The sequence below is a fragment of the Gopherus flavomarginatus genome, chromosome 2, assembly GCF_025201925.1.
Source record: "Gopherus flavomarginatus isolate rGopFla2 chromosome 2, rGopFla2.mat.asm, whole genome shotgun sequence".
Lineage (NCBI taxonomy): Eukaryota > Metazoa > Chordata > Testudines > Testudinidae > Gopherus > Gopherus flavomarginatus.
In genome coordinates, this window is record NC_066618.1 from 81561617 (window position 1) to 81582069 (window position 20453).

At 43.4% G+C, this 20453-nt stretch overlaps 1 protein-coding gene across 6 annotated transcripts in view; it reads right to left on the reverse strand.

Moving 5' to 3' along the window:
• CPNE4 (copine 4) overlaps positions 1-20453 on the reverse strand; it is a 433913-nt gene that overhangs the window by 114777 nt on the left and 298683 nt on the right. For all 6 annotated transcript variants that reach the window (XM_050938446.1, XM_050938442.1, XM_050938441.1 and 3 more), the window contains 2 exons: positions 14948-15031; positions 10606-10695 (listed from right to left, as the gene is read on the reverse strand). In XM_050938446.1, coding sequence (XP_050794403.1) covers positions 10606-10695; positions 14948-15031 — 174 coding nt within the window. The remainder of the gene's footprint in view (positions 1-10605; positions 10696-14947; positions 15032-20453) is intronic.

Below are 20453 nucleotides of genomic sequence, written 5' to 3' on the forward strand. Positions count from 1 at the left end.
CTCCTCCGGCTTCTATGCAGAGGGCAGGGGTGGGAAACCTAGAGCTGGATCCGGTCCCATGGTTAATTTCATCTGGCCCATGGCACCCCCCAGTGGGGCAGGAGCCATGAGCGCTGGCTCACCCCATTGGTGGTAGTGTGGGGGAAGCCCTGAGCCTCCACTCTGCCGTGGGGCTAGAGCCACACACAAGCGAGAGAAGCCCTGAGCCTCTGCGCCCCCCTGGGCGGGTGAGTGGCCCACGATTGATTTTTTTCTGTGGGTCATAGGCCTGTCACAGAAGAAAGGTTCCTCACCCCAGAGCCTGCACCCTGAGCCGAAGCCTTCACTCTTCCCATGCCCCAACCCCCTGCACCACCCCTGATCCCCCTCCCACCCTCCAAACCCCTCAGTGCCAGCCCAGAGCACCCTTCTGTACCCCATAGCCCTCATCTCCAGCCCCACATCAGAGCCCGCACCCCCAGCTGGAGCCCTCACCCTCCCCTACCGCAATCCCCTGCCCAAGTTGGGAGCCCGCTCTCACACCCTGAAGCCCTCATTTCTGGCCCTACTCCAAAGCTCGCACCCCCAGCTGGAGCCCTCACTCCCTCCCACACCCCATCCCCCTGAGCCAGCCTGGTGAAAATGAGCGAGTGAGGGAGGGTGGGAATAGCGAGTGACGGGGCGGGAGGGGGGAATAGAGTGAGCAGGGGTGGGACCTCAGAGAAGAGGCAGAGCCTCACAGGAGGGGCAGGGCAAGGGTGTTGAGTTTTGTGCGAGTAGAAAGTGGACAATCCTAGCCAACATCAAAGAAAGGGCAAGACTTTCAATTATGAATAAGGTAATAATCTTTTCTATGTAATAATGTGAGGTCTGTTCTGTGTGAGAAGCCCATCAGTGGAGCTACTCAAAATAATAATGCTGCCTATGCTTCACAATATGGAGGAGATTTTCAAATGCACAAATGGCAGGAAGATGGCTAACTGCTATTGGTGCTTTTGAAAAATTCCTCCCCTCTATTTAAAGCAGGGAAACTAGGAAGGTTTATCCTTATTGTACTCTGTGCAGATATTTCTCTGATTTTTTTCTCTCCTGCTTTTAGTACTTTACTTGTATCTACCTTTTTGTCCTGGTTTCCTCCCAGTTTACATGCGTGTCCTTTCAGACTGCTCTCAGTGCATTCTCTACAGTTTGGATTCCCTGCAGTGTACATGGTACTTTTTGTACTGTACAGCACGTGTTCGCCACTATTTGCGCAGTGTACTCTCTTCTGTGCCTTCCCGAGTGTTTATTTACTACAGCACTTAATGTAAAGGAGGCAGTTTCTAGCTTATGTAACCAAAGAGCCTCTAGAATGAGAGAAACCTGGAACTATTAGGATGAATAGACGGAAGACAGACAGAAACGCCTTAATATGCAATACTGGGTTCAAAATGCCCCTTTATTTAAAGTGAAAGATGGACCACATTTTAGGTGCCAACATTCCACAACTAATGACCTTCAGTGTAACTGCTTAATAATGTGTAAGAGGTAAATAAAATTGCTCTCAAAGGGATCATGTTCTCCTTGAGCCTTGTAAATAGATATTCATCTAAACTGATCCCTGGTCTTTATAAATTAGGAAGAAAACATGTCAACTTTAGCCCAAAGGACTCTGTCCTCCCCCTCAATGTCCATACAAGTGTGCAATACCAAAAGGAGTTACAGATCATCACTGAGGGGTGACTAGACCCCCAGAATGGTGTCAATGTCTGTGAAGAAAAGCTGAGTAGTTCATAAATCTAATACTTCATTAACATAATAATACCTTCAGGAATAGTAATTGTGACTCAGTAAAATGAACTAAAGCTTTACAAACCATCCTGAGAGGAATAAAAAAAAATCTTATCTGTGCCACAGCTAAATAGGAAGATAATAAAAATCCTCCACAAGGAATCCAAAATTAACAGATTCTGTAAAAGAAACTGATGAAAGAGTTTTGAGGGAGTCTATTTGCTGGCTGCTTTAATCTTATTGACCTTGCGTGTCTTATCGTTTTTAACACAACACATCTTTTGTGCAAGAATGTTTCAAATGCCTGAAGTGTTCTAAAGCTGTTGTGAATCTGAGACCTATTAAAGGCAAATTTTGAAAATGAGCTGTATTGTTTTAATGTGTTTTTGTGATGTTAATCCCTGTTCCTCAGAATGGGAGTGAAAGCGCTAATCTAAATACCCATATGATTTCAATGGCAGAGATGAAAGGCCAGGGCATGCAAGGTTCTGCCCCAATTGACATGTCCAGAGCCTTGCATGGTGAGGTGCACAGGCTATTGTTAACTCTTCTTTCCTCGGGGATTCAAAGGAAAGAGGTTCCAACGAGTCACTGCAATGTGTCCATTACTGGGCAAATAATTTGCAAATGTTGCACAAGCCTATATCTTCCCCTAAGCTTTTCTGTTTCCCCAAAAACTCCATTTAGAAATGCCTTTCAAAGTAACTTCAGAATGAAACAGCTAGTACACATGCAAATTATCCAGCTTTAAATTATTTCTGTGCCTAGTGTTCAGACTATCCTGGCAAGTGGCTGTGACTCAGTGAGAATATACTAAAAGCCTCCATATTTAATACTGTGAAGGATTTTTTTTCCAGCACATCTCAGAAATATATTACTTTCAATGTTTTGTTTCAATTTAGAAAATAGAAAGTCAGTTTTGTTTTGTTTAATAAATGCTCTAGTCTATAAGTATTCCAGCACAGAAACTTTATGCTGAAAAGTAGAATGCTTAGATAATTTATACTGCACCAGAGAAATGTACACTATACTACAGACTCTCAAAACTCCTCCCTCTGTTTCCTCTTTGCTGTTATAGGTCCAAAGTTATGGTCCAAATGGAAAGCAAATGGAATGATAATTTTAGAAGTATCGTAATACAGCTCTGGGGGGCAGATAACTCATTTTTAGAAACCTCTGTACCACATTAACGTACTCTTGCAGTCCTACCTATCCAAGAGGCTTAAGGGCCTGAATTTTAAAGAAGCTCCAGCCTGGATTCTTACTAGGGAAGTACGATTTTGCACTCACAATTAATGGTAACAATATTTGTGATAAATTGCTACCACTTAGGTATCTATTGTAAATACCTGATTGGGGGCATAGGCAAGTACTTAGACATCTGAATCTTTGGATCTGTGCCTGCAATTATTTACATACACAAAAATACAGAAAAAACAAAAGCTATTTGTTAGGGCCTGTAACGTGGGCTGTCTGGAGGTTAAAGCCAGGAATAGGGTCAGGCTCAGGGGTCACGTCAACGGTCCAAGCCAGAGTCAGCAACTGGGGTCAGGACGAGGAAGCAGGATGAGGAAGCGTGGAAACAGGAACAGGGACAAGGGATGGTAACAGGAATAGGGACAAGGAGAGAGAGCAAGAATGAGGAGCAGAAACCAGGCCAGGAAGCAGGGACTTGGTCACAGGGGTCACTGAGAGACTAGTTGCTCAGACAAAAGTAGTGACAGGAACAGGAAGCTTTGGACACCACCAGGTATAATCAAAAGTTTGCTGTTTGTCATCGGACCTCACTGAGTCAGCAGATGTAGCTTCTGGTGGTGGGGAATTAGCAGCAGTTCCCTTTGCAGCTCAGTGGGACAGAGAATAAGGCTCCCGCTCAGCAGCCACATATGCCTGGGTTTGAGACCATCAGTGCCAAACCCCTACTGCCTGGGCACCACAATGCCACTCTTCTCAGGGTGATTCCTGTGGAAGGCCTGTGGTTTTGCAGGGACATATACATGATGAACTGGCTCCCAAGAGTGTTCTTTGAGCCCACAATCCTCCAAAATCAATCAGATAGTACAGGACCACGCTGCACATTTGGGAATCCAGGATGTCGTGGACCAGTCACTCCTCATGGTCTTAGTCTTGAACTTGAACCAAGGAGTGGAGGTGGGATATCTGGCTGGGGAATGGATTGTCAAGGAAAGGCTTCAGGAGGGAGACATGGAAGACTGGGGTGGATCTTCCAGGATCAAAATATATCAGAAGGACAGAACAGATCGTGCTGGTGGGGAAAGGTGACTATAACTGAACTGTTTGGTAACAGCAGGGACGGTGCAAGGAAGTTTTGCGCCCTAGGCGAAACTTCCACCTTGCACCCCTCACCCAGCTAACCCTGCGTCCCCCACGGCAGCTAACTCAGACCTCCACCAGGGGAGCCTCCCCCGCAGCAGCTACCCCTCCCCCACGACAGCTAACCCCTCTCCTCTCCATCCCCCCACGGCAGCTAACCCCACCCCGGGGAGACTCTCCCCCATCCCCTCATGGCAGCTAACCCTGCCTGGAGAGACTTCCCCCTCCCTCCCAGCACGGCAGCTAAACCTGCCTGGGGAGACTTCCCGCCTCTTCCCCCACCGCCACGGCAGCTAACCCTGCCTGGGGAGACCCCCCCCCCCCGTGGAACCTAACCCTACCTGGGGAGATCACCCCCCCACCCCCCACGGAAGCTAACCCTGTTTGGGTAGCTTGCCCCAGCTCACCTCAGCTCTGCCTCCTCCACTGAGCATGCCGGTGCTGCTCTAATTCTCCTCCCCGCCCAGGATTGCGGCGGCGATTGGAGGAGATTTGGAGTGGGGGCTGTGTGCTCAGCAGAGGAGGCAGAGTGGAAGAGAGCTGGGGCGGGAAGCTGTTCCCCTGTGCGCCTCCCCCCATTACTGCGGGCAACCCTCTCCGCGCGCCCCCCCACCCAGCTCACCTCCGCTCCACCTCCTCACCTGAGGGGACTTTTAGGCGCCCCCAACCACTAGGCGCCCTAGGCGACCACCTAGTTTGCCTAAATGGTTGCACCGGCCCTGGGTAATAGTAATACTAAAATTCAAAATCCCTGGGAGGGGGAGGGGGGAATGACACAACAAAGCAGCATTAAATGGTAGCATTTAATTTCAGAAAGGGGAACTGTACAAAAGTGAGGAAATGAGTTAGACAGAAATTAAAAGGTACAGAGCAAAAAGTGAAAATCCTGAAAGCTGCATGGAAACTTTTTCAAGACACCATAATAGAGGCTCAACTTAAATGTATACCTCAAATTAAAACACACAGTAAGAGGACCAAAAAAGTGCCATCATGGCTAAACAACAAACTAAAAGAAGCAGTAAGAGGTGAAAAGGCATCATTTAAGAAGTGGAAGTTAAATCTGATAGAGGAAAATAGGAGCATCAAATCTGGCAAGTCAAGTGTAAAAATATAATTAGGAAGTCCAAAAAAGAATTTGAAGAATAGTTAGCCAAAAACTCAAAAAGTAACAGCAAAATTTTTTGTAAATACATCAGAAGCAGCAAGCCTGCTAAACAACCAGTGGGGCCACTGGATGATCAAGATGCTACAAGAGCACTCAAGGAAGATAAGGACATTGCAGAGAAACTAAATGAATTCTTTGCATCGGTCTTCATGCCTGAGGATGTGAGGGATATTCCCAAACCTGAGCAATTCTTTTTAGGTGACAAATCTGAGGAACTGTCCCAGATTGAGGTATCATTAGAGGAGGTTTTAGGGAAAAATGATAAATTAATGAGTAATAAGTCACCAAGACCAGATGGTATTCACTCATGAGTTCTAATTATGGTATGTAACCTATCATTTAAATTAGCTTCTGTGCCAGACTGAAGGATAGCTAATATGATGCCAATTTTAAAAATAGTCTCCAGAGGAGATCCCGGCAATTACAGGCTGGTAAGCCTAACTTCAGTACCAGGCAAATTGGTTGAAACTACTGTAAAGAACAAAATGATCAGACACATAGATGAACACCATTTGTTGAGGAAGAGTCAACATGGTTTTTGTATAGGGAAATCATGCCTCACCAATCTACTAGAATTCTTTAAGGGGGTCAACAAGCATGTGGACAAGGAGGATCCAGTGGATAGAGTGTCTTAGATTTTCAGAAAGCCTTTGACAAGGTCCCTTACCAAAGGCTCTTAAGCAAAGTAAGCTGTCATGGGATAAGAGGGAAGGTTTTCTCATGGATCAGTAACTGGTTAGAAGATAGTAAACAAAGGGTAGGAATAAACGGTCAGTTTTCAGAATGGAGAAGAAAATAGTGTTGTCCCCCAGGGGTCTGTATTGGGACCAGTGCTGTTTAACATATTCATAAATGATCTGGGAAAAGGGGTAAACAGTCACGAGGCAAAATTTGAAGATGATACAAAACTACTCAAGATAGTTAAGTCCAAAGCAGACTGCGAAGAGTTACAAAGGGATCTCACAAAACTGGGTGACTGGGGAACAAAATGGCAGCAGGGCTGCCCGGGAGGGGGGCAAGTGGGGGGCCCCACAGGGGCTCCCACGAGAATATAGTATTCTATAGTATTGCAACTTTTCTTTTATGGAAGGAGTCCCCAAAATTGCTTTGCCCCAGGCCCCCTGAATCCTCTGGGCAGCCCTGAATGGCAGATGAAATTCAGCGTTGATAAATGCAAAGTAATGCACATTGGAAAACATAATGCCAACTATTCATATAAAATGATGGGTTCTAAATTAGCTCAAAGAGATCTTGGAGTCATTGTGGATAGTTCTCTGAAAGCATCCACTCATTGTGCAGTGGCAGTCAAAAACACTAATAGAATGTTGGGAATCATTAGGAAAGGGATTGTTAATAAGACAGAAAATATCATATTGCCTCTGTAGAAATCCCTGGTACTGCCACATCTTGAATATTGAGTGCAGATGGGGTCGCCTCATCTCAAAAAAGATATATTGAAATTAGAAAAGGTTCAGAAAAGGGCAACAAAAATTATTAGGAGTACAGAACAGCTTCCATATGAGGAGAGATTAATAAGACTGGGACTAAAAAAGAGACAAAGTAACGAGGGATACGATAGAGGTCTATAAATCATGAGGTCTATAAAATAAATCTTCAAAATAAGATTGTTATATCAGTAGATGCTTAAACCATTCACATACAAGTTCATATTATCCCATCGATTGACTTGAGAACTATGGGAAGGAAAGAGGGTGGAGGGGGATTAAAAGTATTAGAATGGAATGTGCATCACTGAGTGGGACTGGGACTGGGAGTGGGGTGGGCAGAACACCACATGCGGCTTTAGCAGAACAAGAAGTCTTAAAATGACCCTCAAGTGGGCCTCTCTGGAGAGAGGATGTCCTGAACCGTCTCCCAAGATTTACAGATCAGAACCTCTCTAATGTTTCAAAATTAGGGCACCAATTCAGCAAAGCACTTAAAGATGTCAAACTTTAAGCTTGTGTATAAAAGCACCTCTATTATAGTTATTTGGAGTTAAGCAAGTATTTATATGCTTTCTGAATCAAGGCCTGGGGGCAGGGATGCATGTTCCATTATATCTTCGTACAAAAAGGCAAAACATCTAGGTTATAATTTTCTTATCTGGATGCAATATTTAAATCTAAGTCTAAATCTGGAACCTAAATAAGTACTCTCATTTTCACAGGTGCTGAGCTCTTGCAATTCCCATTGACTTTAATTGTCTTTCAAGTCACCTTTGGGCCACCCCTGGATAGCCTCTGCTTTTTCCTTTTGAAGCTCTACATTGTGATATAATAGAGAATACTTGCTCCTCTGGCCTGAGTTTGAAAAATCAGATTTTTTGGTGTTCAGGTAACTAACTCATGGATATTTAATTTATTCAAGGAATTTATATAAAATGCAGCCTAGAAAGATAATAGAGTAATTGTTCTGACACCTCACATGACGGCCATCCCACACAAGCTACAGTAAATAACTCCTCCACATATTTCTTCATTTGCATTAAAAAGGCTCTTTAGCCAATACCTTTTTTCTTATATGTAGTTTAAAACAGAGGCAGTTCATGTCCACTGCTTATTCTCTTTCACCCCTACAGCTGCTACAGTCCCAAAGCACTCCCATAAGTATTTGCTAAAACACAACTGGTTTGACCTCTGAAGAACTTGGGAGCAGAGAGAAAGATTCTGTGTGACCCCAGCTTCCTGACACTGCCCAGTCACTCTTTTGAATTTTTCTCCTTTTCACCATCTAACATCTGGCTATCACATATGCCCTCACCCCCCTGACCTCCTCACTTTCCCCTTCCTCCATCCACCTCATCCTCTCCTCTTCTTTGCTACCCTCTGTCATTTTCGTCCCCACTGTCCCTGCTCCTTTGACCCTCCTTCTGCCCCAGAACTCATCCCTCCAACTTTTCGCTGCTGCCCAGCATGCCTACCCCAAATAACAAACAAAAACCCATGAAGCAACCACTAGCATTTACCTACCTATTGATATGGCCATCATCATCATCATACCCACATCACAATTCTTTAACACCATCGCTATTATTAAGACAATAAGTCACAATCACGATAATAAATACACAAACCTAAGCCACCATATGATTCTTTGTCCTCTTTTTTCCTTAACCTTAACCTTTCCCCCTACCCATCTGTCTCCTGAATGCTCAGATTGTAAGGTCTTTGGGAATGCCCAGTAAATTAATAACAATAAAAGTCAACTTTCTCTGGGGAATACCCAGCTTCTGATACTGATACCAAAATAGCAGAAGGCTATGAGATTGGGGGTCAAGGGCAGACAAGGAGATGAACGTCAAGAGATGAACAGAAACTCATTTTTACCATTGTTAGACCTTAATTCATAGTGGAGAAAATGCAGCTCAAACAAATAAACCCAATTAAAAATATGAACATACATCATTTTGGATACAGGGAAGATTTTATAGATTTTTAACATTTCTTATATGCGGGTGTGGGGGTGTGTATCTATCTATAAATAGCATTAGGAAAAAAGGAACATTCTTTAACAATATTAAAATCAAAACAGGTCTGTAGGGAAACATATTACTTCTGTATTATAAAAGAAATATTGCAAAGTTTTGTATCCTAGTACTGGGGACAAGTTCTCTGCTGGCGTAAACTAATGCAGCTCCATTGAGTTTAATGGGACTACTCACAGACAAAGTTACATGTGCTCTGAAGCATTTTCTGGATTGGGACCAAAATGCTGAGCAACTTACAACATCACAAAAGCAGCTGGTTGCCACTGCGTTTCTGGAGAAGATCTCATTTAGCACCATGAGAGAGGCCATTACTGAACTGCTACATATTGATTCTAGCCTGCCTTGTATCTTGCATAGTCATATGCATTTATGCAGTGTGAGCGCAAATTGGGTATTAAAAGTAACAATGAGAATGGTAGAATTTTATTCTCACCTTCCATGAGGGTAAATGGTTATACTCAGGGCCAGCTCCAGGCCACAGCGCGCCAAGCACGTGCTTGGGGCGGCATGCCGCAGGGGGCGCTCTGCCAGTTGCCAGGAGGCCGGCAGGCGGCTCCGGTGGAGCTCCTGCAGGCGTGCCTGCGGAGGGTCTGCTGGTCCCGTGGCTCCGGTGGAGCATCCGCAGGCACACCTGCGGGAGGTCCACGGGAGCCGCGGGACCAGCGAGCGGCAGAGCGCCCCCCGCGGCGTGCTGCCGTGCTTGGGGTGGCGAAATTGCTAGAGCTGGCCCTGGTTATACTGTACAAGGTGCAAGACCACAGAGAACCAGGCTTCTTATATTTTAGCTAGAAAGAAAAATATCAGTAGTATCCAACAGCTCTCAGAAAATTCAAGAGATGCTGTGACTCTACCTTGGCATTTAAATGGCTAAACATAGATTTCTAAGAGATGAATGTGTGACACTGCTCAAAGAAATCACAATGTGATTCTACATGTCCTCTGAAAACAAATTTGAATCCTTAACTGAAGATAGCATCAAGCAAACTGTTAGGCTAACAAGAACAACACAGGAAAAGAAAGAGAGAGAAGGGAACTTTCTTCTCAAGTGTAATGTCTCAAGCATAAGGATGGTCCTAACATCTTCGCAAACCCTTTCCAAACTCCAATCACTCACTCGTTGTATGCACCATTCTTAACAGATCTACAGATTTCATTAGTGAAGTAAATGGGGCTGGTTGTTTACTGGTGCCCTTCATAATCTTGGAATTCCTCTCATGATTTGCAGGACTCTAAGAGCAACCCAATTAGAAGACATGGAAACATGGCCCCTGCCTTGATTTCACCAGAAGCATCAAGACACAAATGAGCTTCCTCACCACCAGCATGCAAGGCTCTCACCACCAGGCTGTCTGATGGTCTATAAGTGTGTTGCTACAACATCACATATTCCTTTTTGATCATTTCAGTTTGCACATATTGACAACTGTATTATTATAGAAGTTCCCCTGGTATGCAAAGGTTGTTCATATGTGGGAGTGGGGAAGCAGTGGCTAGATGGTAGCTTCCTTATCTGAATATACGTCCACTAGATGAATAATTCTAGTTATAAATTCTCCAGCAGCATGTATAAACTGCTTGGCATGTATATCCACCTTATTTTCCAGGTTACTATAAGAACCACTGCAATTCAATTGACTTAAGTGGAGTTTCCCTGGGAGAACTCACATTGTCAGAAATGGTCATTAGCGAAACAACTTGGATTACCATTGCTGCCCATCTCTAATTTGATTTGACTAATCATAATCTGGCTGTGAGATCAGCATTGGTGTCAAAGGCATTGTGAAGTTGCAATCTTTCACTGAAAACTGGAAACAAAGTTTGGTTTTCTAAAAGGAACACTGTTCCATGGTATAGACAAGCCTCTGACCTTTAGTCTGCGATCCTCATCTCCACTGCACAGAGAATTTACAGACACTTTAAATGATTTCCAGGCTGGATTTAAGTTATTCATCACAACCTGAGAATGAAAAGAAAAAAAGGAAAATACTTGACATTTGCATGTTTCAAAATAGAACGCTAAACAATAACTATGATTTTCAACACAGTATGTTAATAAGAAAGGGAAAAATGTGTAGAGAGTAAACCTTTAATCCATCAAATTAAGTGCACCATATTGTTGGCAATGTTTCTGTAGCAATCCACGGGACAAGCAAAAACTGTTATGCTTAATGAAATCTTTTCTATGTGTACGGCAACAAGAGAGAATTAATACAGATTAGGTCCTGATCTAAAGCCCAGTGAAGACCACAGGAGTCCTCCTGCTGACTGCAGTGGGCTTTGGATGAGGCTCTTAAAAAGCAACAGCCTGAGCTAACTAAAAGCCCAGTGCGTTAAAGCCTTTGAAAATGTTTGAAGTTTAAAGTGTTTATACATGAGACATGCTTTACTGACATAGTGACTGCTGACCAAATAGTTACCTGGGAGTAAATCCTGGCCCTGCCCCTCCAACAGATAGAACAAGCCCTGAACATAGCCAAGTCTTTGTGGATCTACTGTGAAAAGGTGCAGGGAGCTAGCTCAAGGACCCAGACCCCTGCATGCCACAGAACTGTGTTCCAGTCGAAGCACCTGTGGTGGAAGTGACTGTGGTCTGCACTAGCAGCAGCGTACTGAAGCCCAGTGTATGTAGGTGTGGTTTTGGGGTAGGATTCCATCTACTCCATCTTGGTCACTCTGGCTCCCTGGACCTTTCCCATGCACAGCCCATTTTCCCAGGTTTTTGTTAGGAAGAGGATATGGCCCATGGTATGTGCTGTATCAGGTTATTTACCATGATGTTAAGTATCAGTGCCATGCAATTAGAAAGTTAATGATATGGTCTGAATTCCTGATTCAGATTCTTGCCTCTGGCTCCCACAGATAGCAACAGGCATACATGTCTGAAGTCAAAATCTGATTCTATGTCTAATTTTTCACAGAATAGTGATTCTCCCCTTTGGAATCTATGAAGGATCTGATCCTTTAGTTCTTACATTGGTAAAACTCCCATTGAACATGGTCATGGAGCACGGACAGTGAGGTCAATCCCAAAGGCACTGAAAAGGGCAAGAGCCACATATGTGACATCATGAAAAAAAAGATGGGTATAAGCGGGCAGAGTGGTCCATGTGGAGAACCAGTCAGAATGAAACAAAACAGTCTTGAAGGCTAGACATCTATTTCCTGAAGGTCTTGGAATGTACATGGAGCAGCCTTATTTAAGCATAAGGGAAAATAGCCAAACAAGAATGAACAGAAGTAGTCTTCATTACAGAGCACAGTATATGCCTTCTCTGTAACATGCTGCCTGCATTCTGCCTCATAAAATGACAGCTCTCTTTTCAGGCAGACAGACACCAATGTTTTCTCTGTAACTTTCTAAGACCACATCTACCCTGTGACCTAAGGGAGTGACTCCCAGCTTGTGTAAATACGGGCTTGATTTCATCTGAGCCAGTGCGTTTAAAATAGTTGTGTAGCCAGGGTAGTATGGGCAGCAACAGTGGCACTGAGTACAAACCTGCCTTACCCCTGTGGATATGTACTTGGCATGGTTAGCCTGCACCAGGGTTGTCCGTGCTACCCCAGATACAATTTTTAGCATGCTAGCTCAGATGAGTATGTCTGTAATCCAGGAATCACACCCCAGCTCCAAGTGTGGACGTAGTGGCGGTCTTAGCTTAGTGTCATAGATACATGCTAAAACAATCTGGTCTTATACTGCCAGAAAAGAGAAATGGAAACCCAGTTCCATATTACCACTTCAGCCCTGTACGGTCTGAGGCCAGAGTCATGCAAAGACCAACTCTTTGTCTACATAATGATGTAAGTTATGCTAGTTAAGTTACATAACTAACTACATAACTTACATTGACTTAATTGTGGGGTCTACACTGCACTATATCAATGGGACATGCTCTCCAGTCAACTTAGCTTCCACCTCTCGTTGAGGTGGATTAATTAAGTAGATGGGAGAGCACTCTCCCATCAATTTATGACTTTACCAGACCCGTTAAAACGATGCCCACTGCATCAATCGCAGCGGCACTGATTTAGCCCATAGTGTAGACAAGGCCTTACTCATTGACTGACGTCAATGGAACTATTCACAATGCATAAAGAAGGTGGCATAGGACACTTGTGCCTATGTATCAATTTTGGGCCCTGGTGGTCCCCATCTCCCACCCCAACTTCCTAGCAGAATGATTGTTGGATCCATTACATCAAGGAACAGCTGGCTGATGATGTGACCTGTCTATAAATCTAAGAGCCTCAATCTGAGCCATTATTTGTGGTTCCACAGTTCATTGCCATGGAAGCAATACTGACATTATAACATAGAAATCAAATCAAACAGGCAGAAGAAGCAGCTGAATAACAAATGAGGAAAACATCAGTTCACATCAAATCACATGATAATCAGCCATATGGGAGAAAGAAGAGGCAGAATGGATCCTATGGGGGCTTAATGGGGATGGGGGGAAAACATGATATTGTCTACAGTTTGTCTCATTGTCATAGCAGCTCTTTAAAAATACTGACCATTTGTGACACATAAGTCCATTGGGGGTTCACTACTCTGTCAGCAACTCTTGTCAGGCCTGACAAACTCACTACGTCTAACATACTGCTGTCATAGTATTTATCTATGAAGAATGTTGTATAGGGTGAGAAATGAAAGCTTATATCATACTGGTCATGATAAGCATTTTCAGATATATGTACGGGTGTTATTCAAGAAGTTGTATGAATGCATTACAAACATCTTTCAACTAGGTAAGCAGGCAGGGTAGATCAAAACGTTTTTCCCAGGCAAAGGAATGTTGATTTAACTGTCTGCCTAGGTCGCTGATATAAACCAAGCATTTTGTAAGTCAACACAAAGCTAGCTTCATTTGCATATTAAGTCAACAGGAAAAAAGCAAGTTAACAGGAGAACAAGAAAGAACAAACAGCAGGGGAGAAGAACTTTGTCTTGGGATACACTTCAAAAGTTTTCTGGGCTACTATAAGGAAGAGGAAAGGGAACCCTGTGATAAGCCATCAATGATGGAGCAAAAAGGACATGAAAGCTGGTCCAGGGGCCTGGAGACACTGGGAGGTTGCTTTAGGTGAGAAATTTGACTTAGACAAAGATTTCATCCTGCCACAGTTATGTTTAGTCTCCTAGAAGCCTGTTCTGTTTTTGTTTTATTTGTAACTATATCTGTTTCTACTACCCTTACTCAGTATCACTTCATTCTTTCTGTTAATAAACCTCTCTGTGTTTTAACATAAGGGTGAATTGTTAGTTGAAACCAGTAAGCGGGTGTGCACACTGTCTCTTTAGAGGCAATAGGCTTGGTAATTACTGTGTGTTCTGTGACAGAGGCTGAACACTCTTTAACGGGGCTCAGGGACTGGAGTGCAGCAAGTGTTACCTGCCATGCAAAGTAAAGGCTGGCAGAATTCTGAGAAGTTTGTCGGGTGTGGCTAACAGCTGAGGGTGACAGAGAGCGGTCACCCCGTTTAACACCAGCACGTGTCTCTTTTGCTAACGCACAGGAGTAATGAGGTCACCTACAGCAGGGGTTCTCATCCTTGTTTTTTCTGAGCCCACTGCCCCAACATGCTATAAAAACTCCACAGCCCACCTGTGCCACAACAACTAGTTTTCTGCATATAAAAGCTACAACCAGCATTACAGGGTAGCAAGCAGGGCAATTGCCTGGAACTTCATGCCACAGGGGCCCCAACAAAGCTAAGTTGCTCAGGCTTCGGCTTCAGTCAAAGTGGGACTCAGACGTCAGCCCGATGCAGTGGGGCTTCAGCTTTCTGCCCTGGGCCCCAGCAAGTCTAAGACTGGCCCTCTTTGACAGACCCCCTGAAACCTGCTGGTGCCCCTCCAGGGGGCCCCAGTCCCCTGATTGAGAACCACTGACTTATAGTTCTGGGTGCCCTGAGAAAGTGTCACCCCATCAAACACAATTATATGCTGTAAATTAAATTAAGTCTGCATTTTAGGTTCCAAGGACACTCTCCTCTTCTCACTCCTAGCAGCACACATCAGGAGTAGTTGTACTGAAGTCAATAGTTACCCTAGTGTGAAACTGGGGGGGGAAGGAGTAAGTAGGACCTCAGTGAGTCAGCGTGGGTGCTTGGAAGTGTGTCCTTTGAAATGGCAGAGATAAAACTATTCCTTATTACAGACCAGCTGTGCCCCTGGAGAATAAAACCAGCCCACTACTCACCTCAGTCCTGTGAACGAGCTGCTGGGTGGCGTCATCATTCATTCGGAAAATCTCCAGAAATGGATCAGATTTGCTGAAAAAATCCTAGAATAAAAATCAGAGCACTTTACTCTTGAGATCCATTGGAGTGTATCCACAGCATTCCTCTGCTTCCCTGCTAATGAAAAAGAAATGCTAATTCTGTTTCAGTGAGACAATTAGGTATCCCAGAACTATCTTTTATCCTTACTTGTTCCACCAGGGTTTACACAATGCTTCCGCTGGTCTTAGTTTGGCTATTCAATCATGGCAATAGGCATTGTTTACAGTAATATTGTGGCCTGCTTTCTCCTTTAACGATAACTTCCCCACTTGTACACAACCTGATTCCTGCTGAGTGCAGCCTATCTACCTGATTTATTTCTGTCCTAAATATGAGTTTGATGATTTATCATCAGTTTTATTATATTTGGGAAGCTGGACCAGATTTCAAAGGAGTGACACAATGGATGAATTTAGTCCTATTTAGATAACCCAAACAAAGTTCAATGGCTGGGATATAATGCTATTGTCAACAAACATTAGCACAGGCAAGCTATGATGGAGGCTTGGTGATGTATTCTTAGAGAAAAGAGTTCTCCTAAACACATCTCTACCCCGATATAACGCCATCCTCGGGAGCCAAAAAATCTTACCGTGTTATAGGTGAAACCGCATTATATCGAACTTGCTTTGATCTGGCAGAGTGCGTAGCCCCGCTCCCCCGGAGCTGCTGCTTTACCACGTTATATCTGAATTCGTGTTATATCGGGGTATATTAAAGACATGACTTGTGTTTAAACAGTAAACAGAATGGGGAAAGGGAAGCTGCTAGATGCCCTTAACTATGGGCAAATCCAAAATATGCACTGCATGCAGCTGATTGTAGGGGAGGGCTGCAAAGTGTTTACTGGACCCCAATCCTGGATTCTGATGCAGTATTACGCAACTTTGGGACTGCGCTAAACTGTGCTGCTGTCTATAGCCCTATGGGGCTGCTAGTAAAGCTGCCGACTGTTGGAGCACAGCAATATTCTGACCATGGCCCCTTTTCTCTCAATCACAACCTCCTACTGGCCCCCCAGGTAGATAGTTAAACCAGCTTTCTAAATGCAGCAGAAAGCAGCTGGAGCATGGGCAAGGATGTGGCCTATTATTTGAAATGCACAAACTCAGTGTAGGCCCTGATCCTGCAAAAACGTAGGCATGTGAGTAACCTTATGCACCTGAGTAATCTCATTGTAGTTAATGGGAATAGTCATAAACATACAGTAAATGGTAGTAAGAGTCTGCAGGATCAAGCAGTAACCATGCAGGTTTTATGAACACAAAAGCATTTATGGATCTTTGATAAAAGTAATTTCAAGGCAAACCATCCACCCTCCCATCCCCTAAAAATTCCTCTGCAGTACTGAAAATTCAAAAAGAATAACAACATGTGATTACAAGAGAAAAAGAAAACTGGAAACAGATTAAAACAAGTAAATAGAATGAATACAGCGTCACTCGAGTTCAGTGTCATGAAAAAAACTAAAGAACTGACTTAAGTGGAGTGCCCTAAATACATTATTGTTAAAACTATGCTGTTTAATAAGCTAGGAAAGGAAGGATTTTTAATTATGAATTTTAGCTTATGGTGTCTCCTTAAATACATAAGAAAAGTCTAATTCTTTCTGAACCTATGCAGTAAACATCACTTAACATTAAAGTTCCTTAGTAACAACTCAGAAAAAGTCTATGCTGAAGAAACACTTATCTGCTAAGAGTTTTATCAAATTTTGTTTCATAGTTATTAATGTTTTCAAACCATTTCAGTTGTTACAGTATGTCTCTGAGCATGTTCAGCTTTATTTTATTTCACAGTAATATTGGAGCAGTCCTCTTTCTGGAAGATGTATCATGCAATAAAGGTTTAATGTCTAAGTGTTTTAACAACGTTAAATGATTCATTAAATGTGTGCCAGTGATATAATGCACAATGTTCTTTTGATACAAAAAGCAGTTACATAATTTTAACACAAGCACATGACTTACAGTTTCAAAAGCAACTAACAAATTTTGTTAGCTCAAATTTTGAGTACCCAACTTGAAATGTCTTCAGACAGCTTAATTTTCAGATTGTGGGTGCTGAATGCTTTCTGAAAAATTAGGCACCTTTGAGGTGTCTTTAATTGAGCACCAAAATACCAAAAATCACTAGCCACTTTTGGAAATTAGGTTTATAACTGCATTGCTAACAAAATGCAGTCCTAAAAATATCCTTGAACAACATAAAACTAAAAGTGAAATTGTCTTTTATTTAATACATAACTCTGTTCGAGAATCTTTTTTCTCAAGTTAACTTCCCCAGAATGGGAAAATGATAGTTTGTCTGCCTGAGTGCTCAAAAGTGATTACAGCATTCAATAAATGTACCTGCTTGTTAGGGTAGTTGTAAGGTAGCTAATAATGTAATATAAGCATTCTGGAAGTTACTGTTCTACTGTGAAGAGTTTCCATTAGATCTCTTGAAACAAAGATCTGCCATCTGAGCTATGTGGATTTCAGTAAAATATTAAACTGTAGCTGTACCTTACAAATGTGTGGTACTATAAAAATATAACCTTTATTGGCTCAATTAGGGCAAGCTTTGATAGCTGTGGGGTTTTTATAGTTTTGCATGAGATGCTACAGCCATTCCCCTGAAGAGAAACTGATAGTTTGTTTCACTTATTCGATTATCCTCAATCTCCACCGAAGCTTTATGAAAAAATCTTCATCAATGATTAAACTAGCAACAGACCCTTTTAATCTGCCAAACCTGTGCTGTTTACACCTTGAATTTCTATTATAAACTAGGTAGATTGTTTTTAAAAAACAACCCTTGGCATTTTAAAAAGGGCAGTAAATCTGGAGGATGGCGTGGACTGCACTCTCAGCAAGTTTGCAGATGACACTAAACTTGGAGGAGTGGTAGATACGCTGGAGGGCAGGGATAGGATACAGAGAGACTAGACAAATTAGAGGACTGGGCCAAAAGAAACCTGATAGGTTCAACAAGGACAAGTGCAGAGTTCTGCACTTAGGATGGAAGAATTCCATTCACTGTTATAGACTAGAGACCGAATGGCTAGGAAGCAGTTCTGCAGAAAAGGACCTAGGGGTTACAGTGGACGAGAAGCTGGATATGAGTCAACAGTGTGCCCTTGTTGCCAGGAAGGCTAACGGCATTTTGGGCTGTATAAGTAGGGACATTGCCAGCAGGTTGAGGGACGTGATCATTCCCCTCTATTCAACATTGGTGAGGCCTCATCTGGAGTACTATGTCCAGTTTTGGGCCCCACACTACAAGAAGAATGTGGAAAAATTGGAAAGAGTCCAGCGGATGGCAACAAAAATGATTAGGGGGCTGGATCACATGACTTATGAGGAGCAGCTGAGGGAACTAGGATTGTTTAGTCTGCAGAAGAGAAGAATGAGGGGGGATTTGATAGCTGCTTTCAACTACCTGAAAGGGGGTTACAAAGAGGGTGAATCTAGACTGTTCTCAGTCATATCTGATGACAGAACAAGGAGTAGTGGTCTCAAGTTGCAGTGGGGAAGGTTTAGGTTGGATATTAGGAAATACTTTTCACTCAGAGAGTGGTGAAGCACTGGAATGGGTTACCTAGGGAGGTGGTGGAATCTCCTTCCTTAGAGGTTTTTAAGGTCAGGCTTGACAAAGCCCTGGCTGAGATGATTTGGTTGGGAATTGGCCCTGCTTTGAGCAGGGGGTTGGACTAGATGACCTCCTGAGGTCCCTTCCAACCCTGATATTCTATGCTTCTATGAAATACTTATACCATAAATGAGCAATAGCCAAACTAGCAGTGGTGTTTTCCCATTTGGACCAACACCACCATCTTGTGAATAGCTCTATGAATGGCCTTGTTGTTCCTTACTATTTAGGGCTCTTGCAGAAGGCATGGGTTCCCATCACACTTGCAAAATGAGGCCAATGTATTATTTGTTGAGTTTTATCTTAATCAGTTGTGTCACATGTATTTGTAGTTGTGGGCTTATTACCAGCAAGCAGAACCTGGATCACTGAACCAACACATCAGTCTGATTTTGAATAGGATGTTGTAGGCCAGTAATATGTCTCTGAGTCCTGGATTGTCCTCTTGAGGAAGGAAGCTCTCATATGTGGAGCTTTTCCTCTCTCATGGCAAAGAGGGGCCCAGCCATCTCCATGGCACTATTTTTGCACCTACCCTCATACCTAGCTGAGGATGTACCACATGGGAGAAGGGAATGGGGACTGGACAGGTCAGATGAGAAGTGAGTGGGCTGGGGCAGGCCTGTGGTCGGGACACACATATCATCCCCTTCCAAGCCCCGTAAAGCTTAGCGTGAATAAGTAATGAAGCTTGGGACACTGTTGTTATTTCCACGGGGCCCATTCTCTTCAAGGGTTCCAGGGTCTATTAGGGCCAGGAGGCTTCCTTGCTGAGAGATGAGGAGGCTGCCTGTGGCCATAGCTGTTTGGAGGGACAGCGCCTCTGTGAGGATAGCACCGGTCTCTTGTGGATTCTAGGGGCTCCACCAGGTTTCTCGGGTAGGTTCCAAACATTTTTCATGAGGGGAAAACTCCATCCCCATGACTGGAGGAGAAGAGATGATCTGGCCCTAAAACAGAGCTTGACAAGCAAGAAGCAAGAGGAAGACCAAAGACAGGGTAGGTCCACTGCTCAGTGAGGAGGGAGAAACAGTAACAGGAAACTTGGAAATGGCAGAGATGCTTAATGACTGCTTTGTTTCGGTCTTCACTGAGAAATCTGAAGGAATGCCTAACATAGTGAATGCTAATGGGAAGGGGGTAGGTTTAGAAGATAAAATGAAAAAAGAACAAGTTAAAAATCTCTCAGAAAAGTTAGATGCCTGCACGTCACCAGGGCCTGATGAAATGCATCCTAGAATACTCAAGGAGCTAACAGAGGAGGTATCTGAGCCTCTAGCTATTATTTTTGCAAAATCATGGGAGACAGGCGAGATTCCAGAAGACTGGAAAGGGGCAAACATAGTGCCCATCTACAAAAAGGGAAATAAAAACAGCCCAGGAAACTACAGACCAGTTAGTTTAACTTCCATGCCAGGGAAGACAATGGAGCAAGTAATTAAGGAAATAATCTGCAAACACTTGGAAGGTGGTAAGGTGATAGGGAATAGCCAGCATGGATTTGTGAAGAACAAATCATGTGAAACCAATCTTATAGCTTTCTTTGATAGGATAACGAGTCTTGTGGATAAAGGAGAAGCGGTGGATGTGATATACCTGAACTTTAGTAAGGCATTTGATATGGTCTCGCATGATACTCTTATCGATAAACTAGGCAAATACAACTTAGATAGGGCTACTATAAGGTGGGTGCATAACTGTTCGGATAACTCAGAGAGTAGTTATTAATGGTTCCCAATCCTGCTGGAAAGGTATAATGAGTGGGGTTCTGCAGGGGTCTGTTTTGGGACA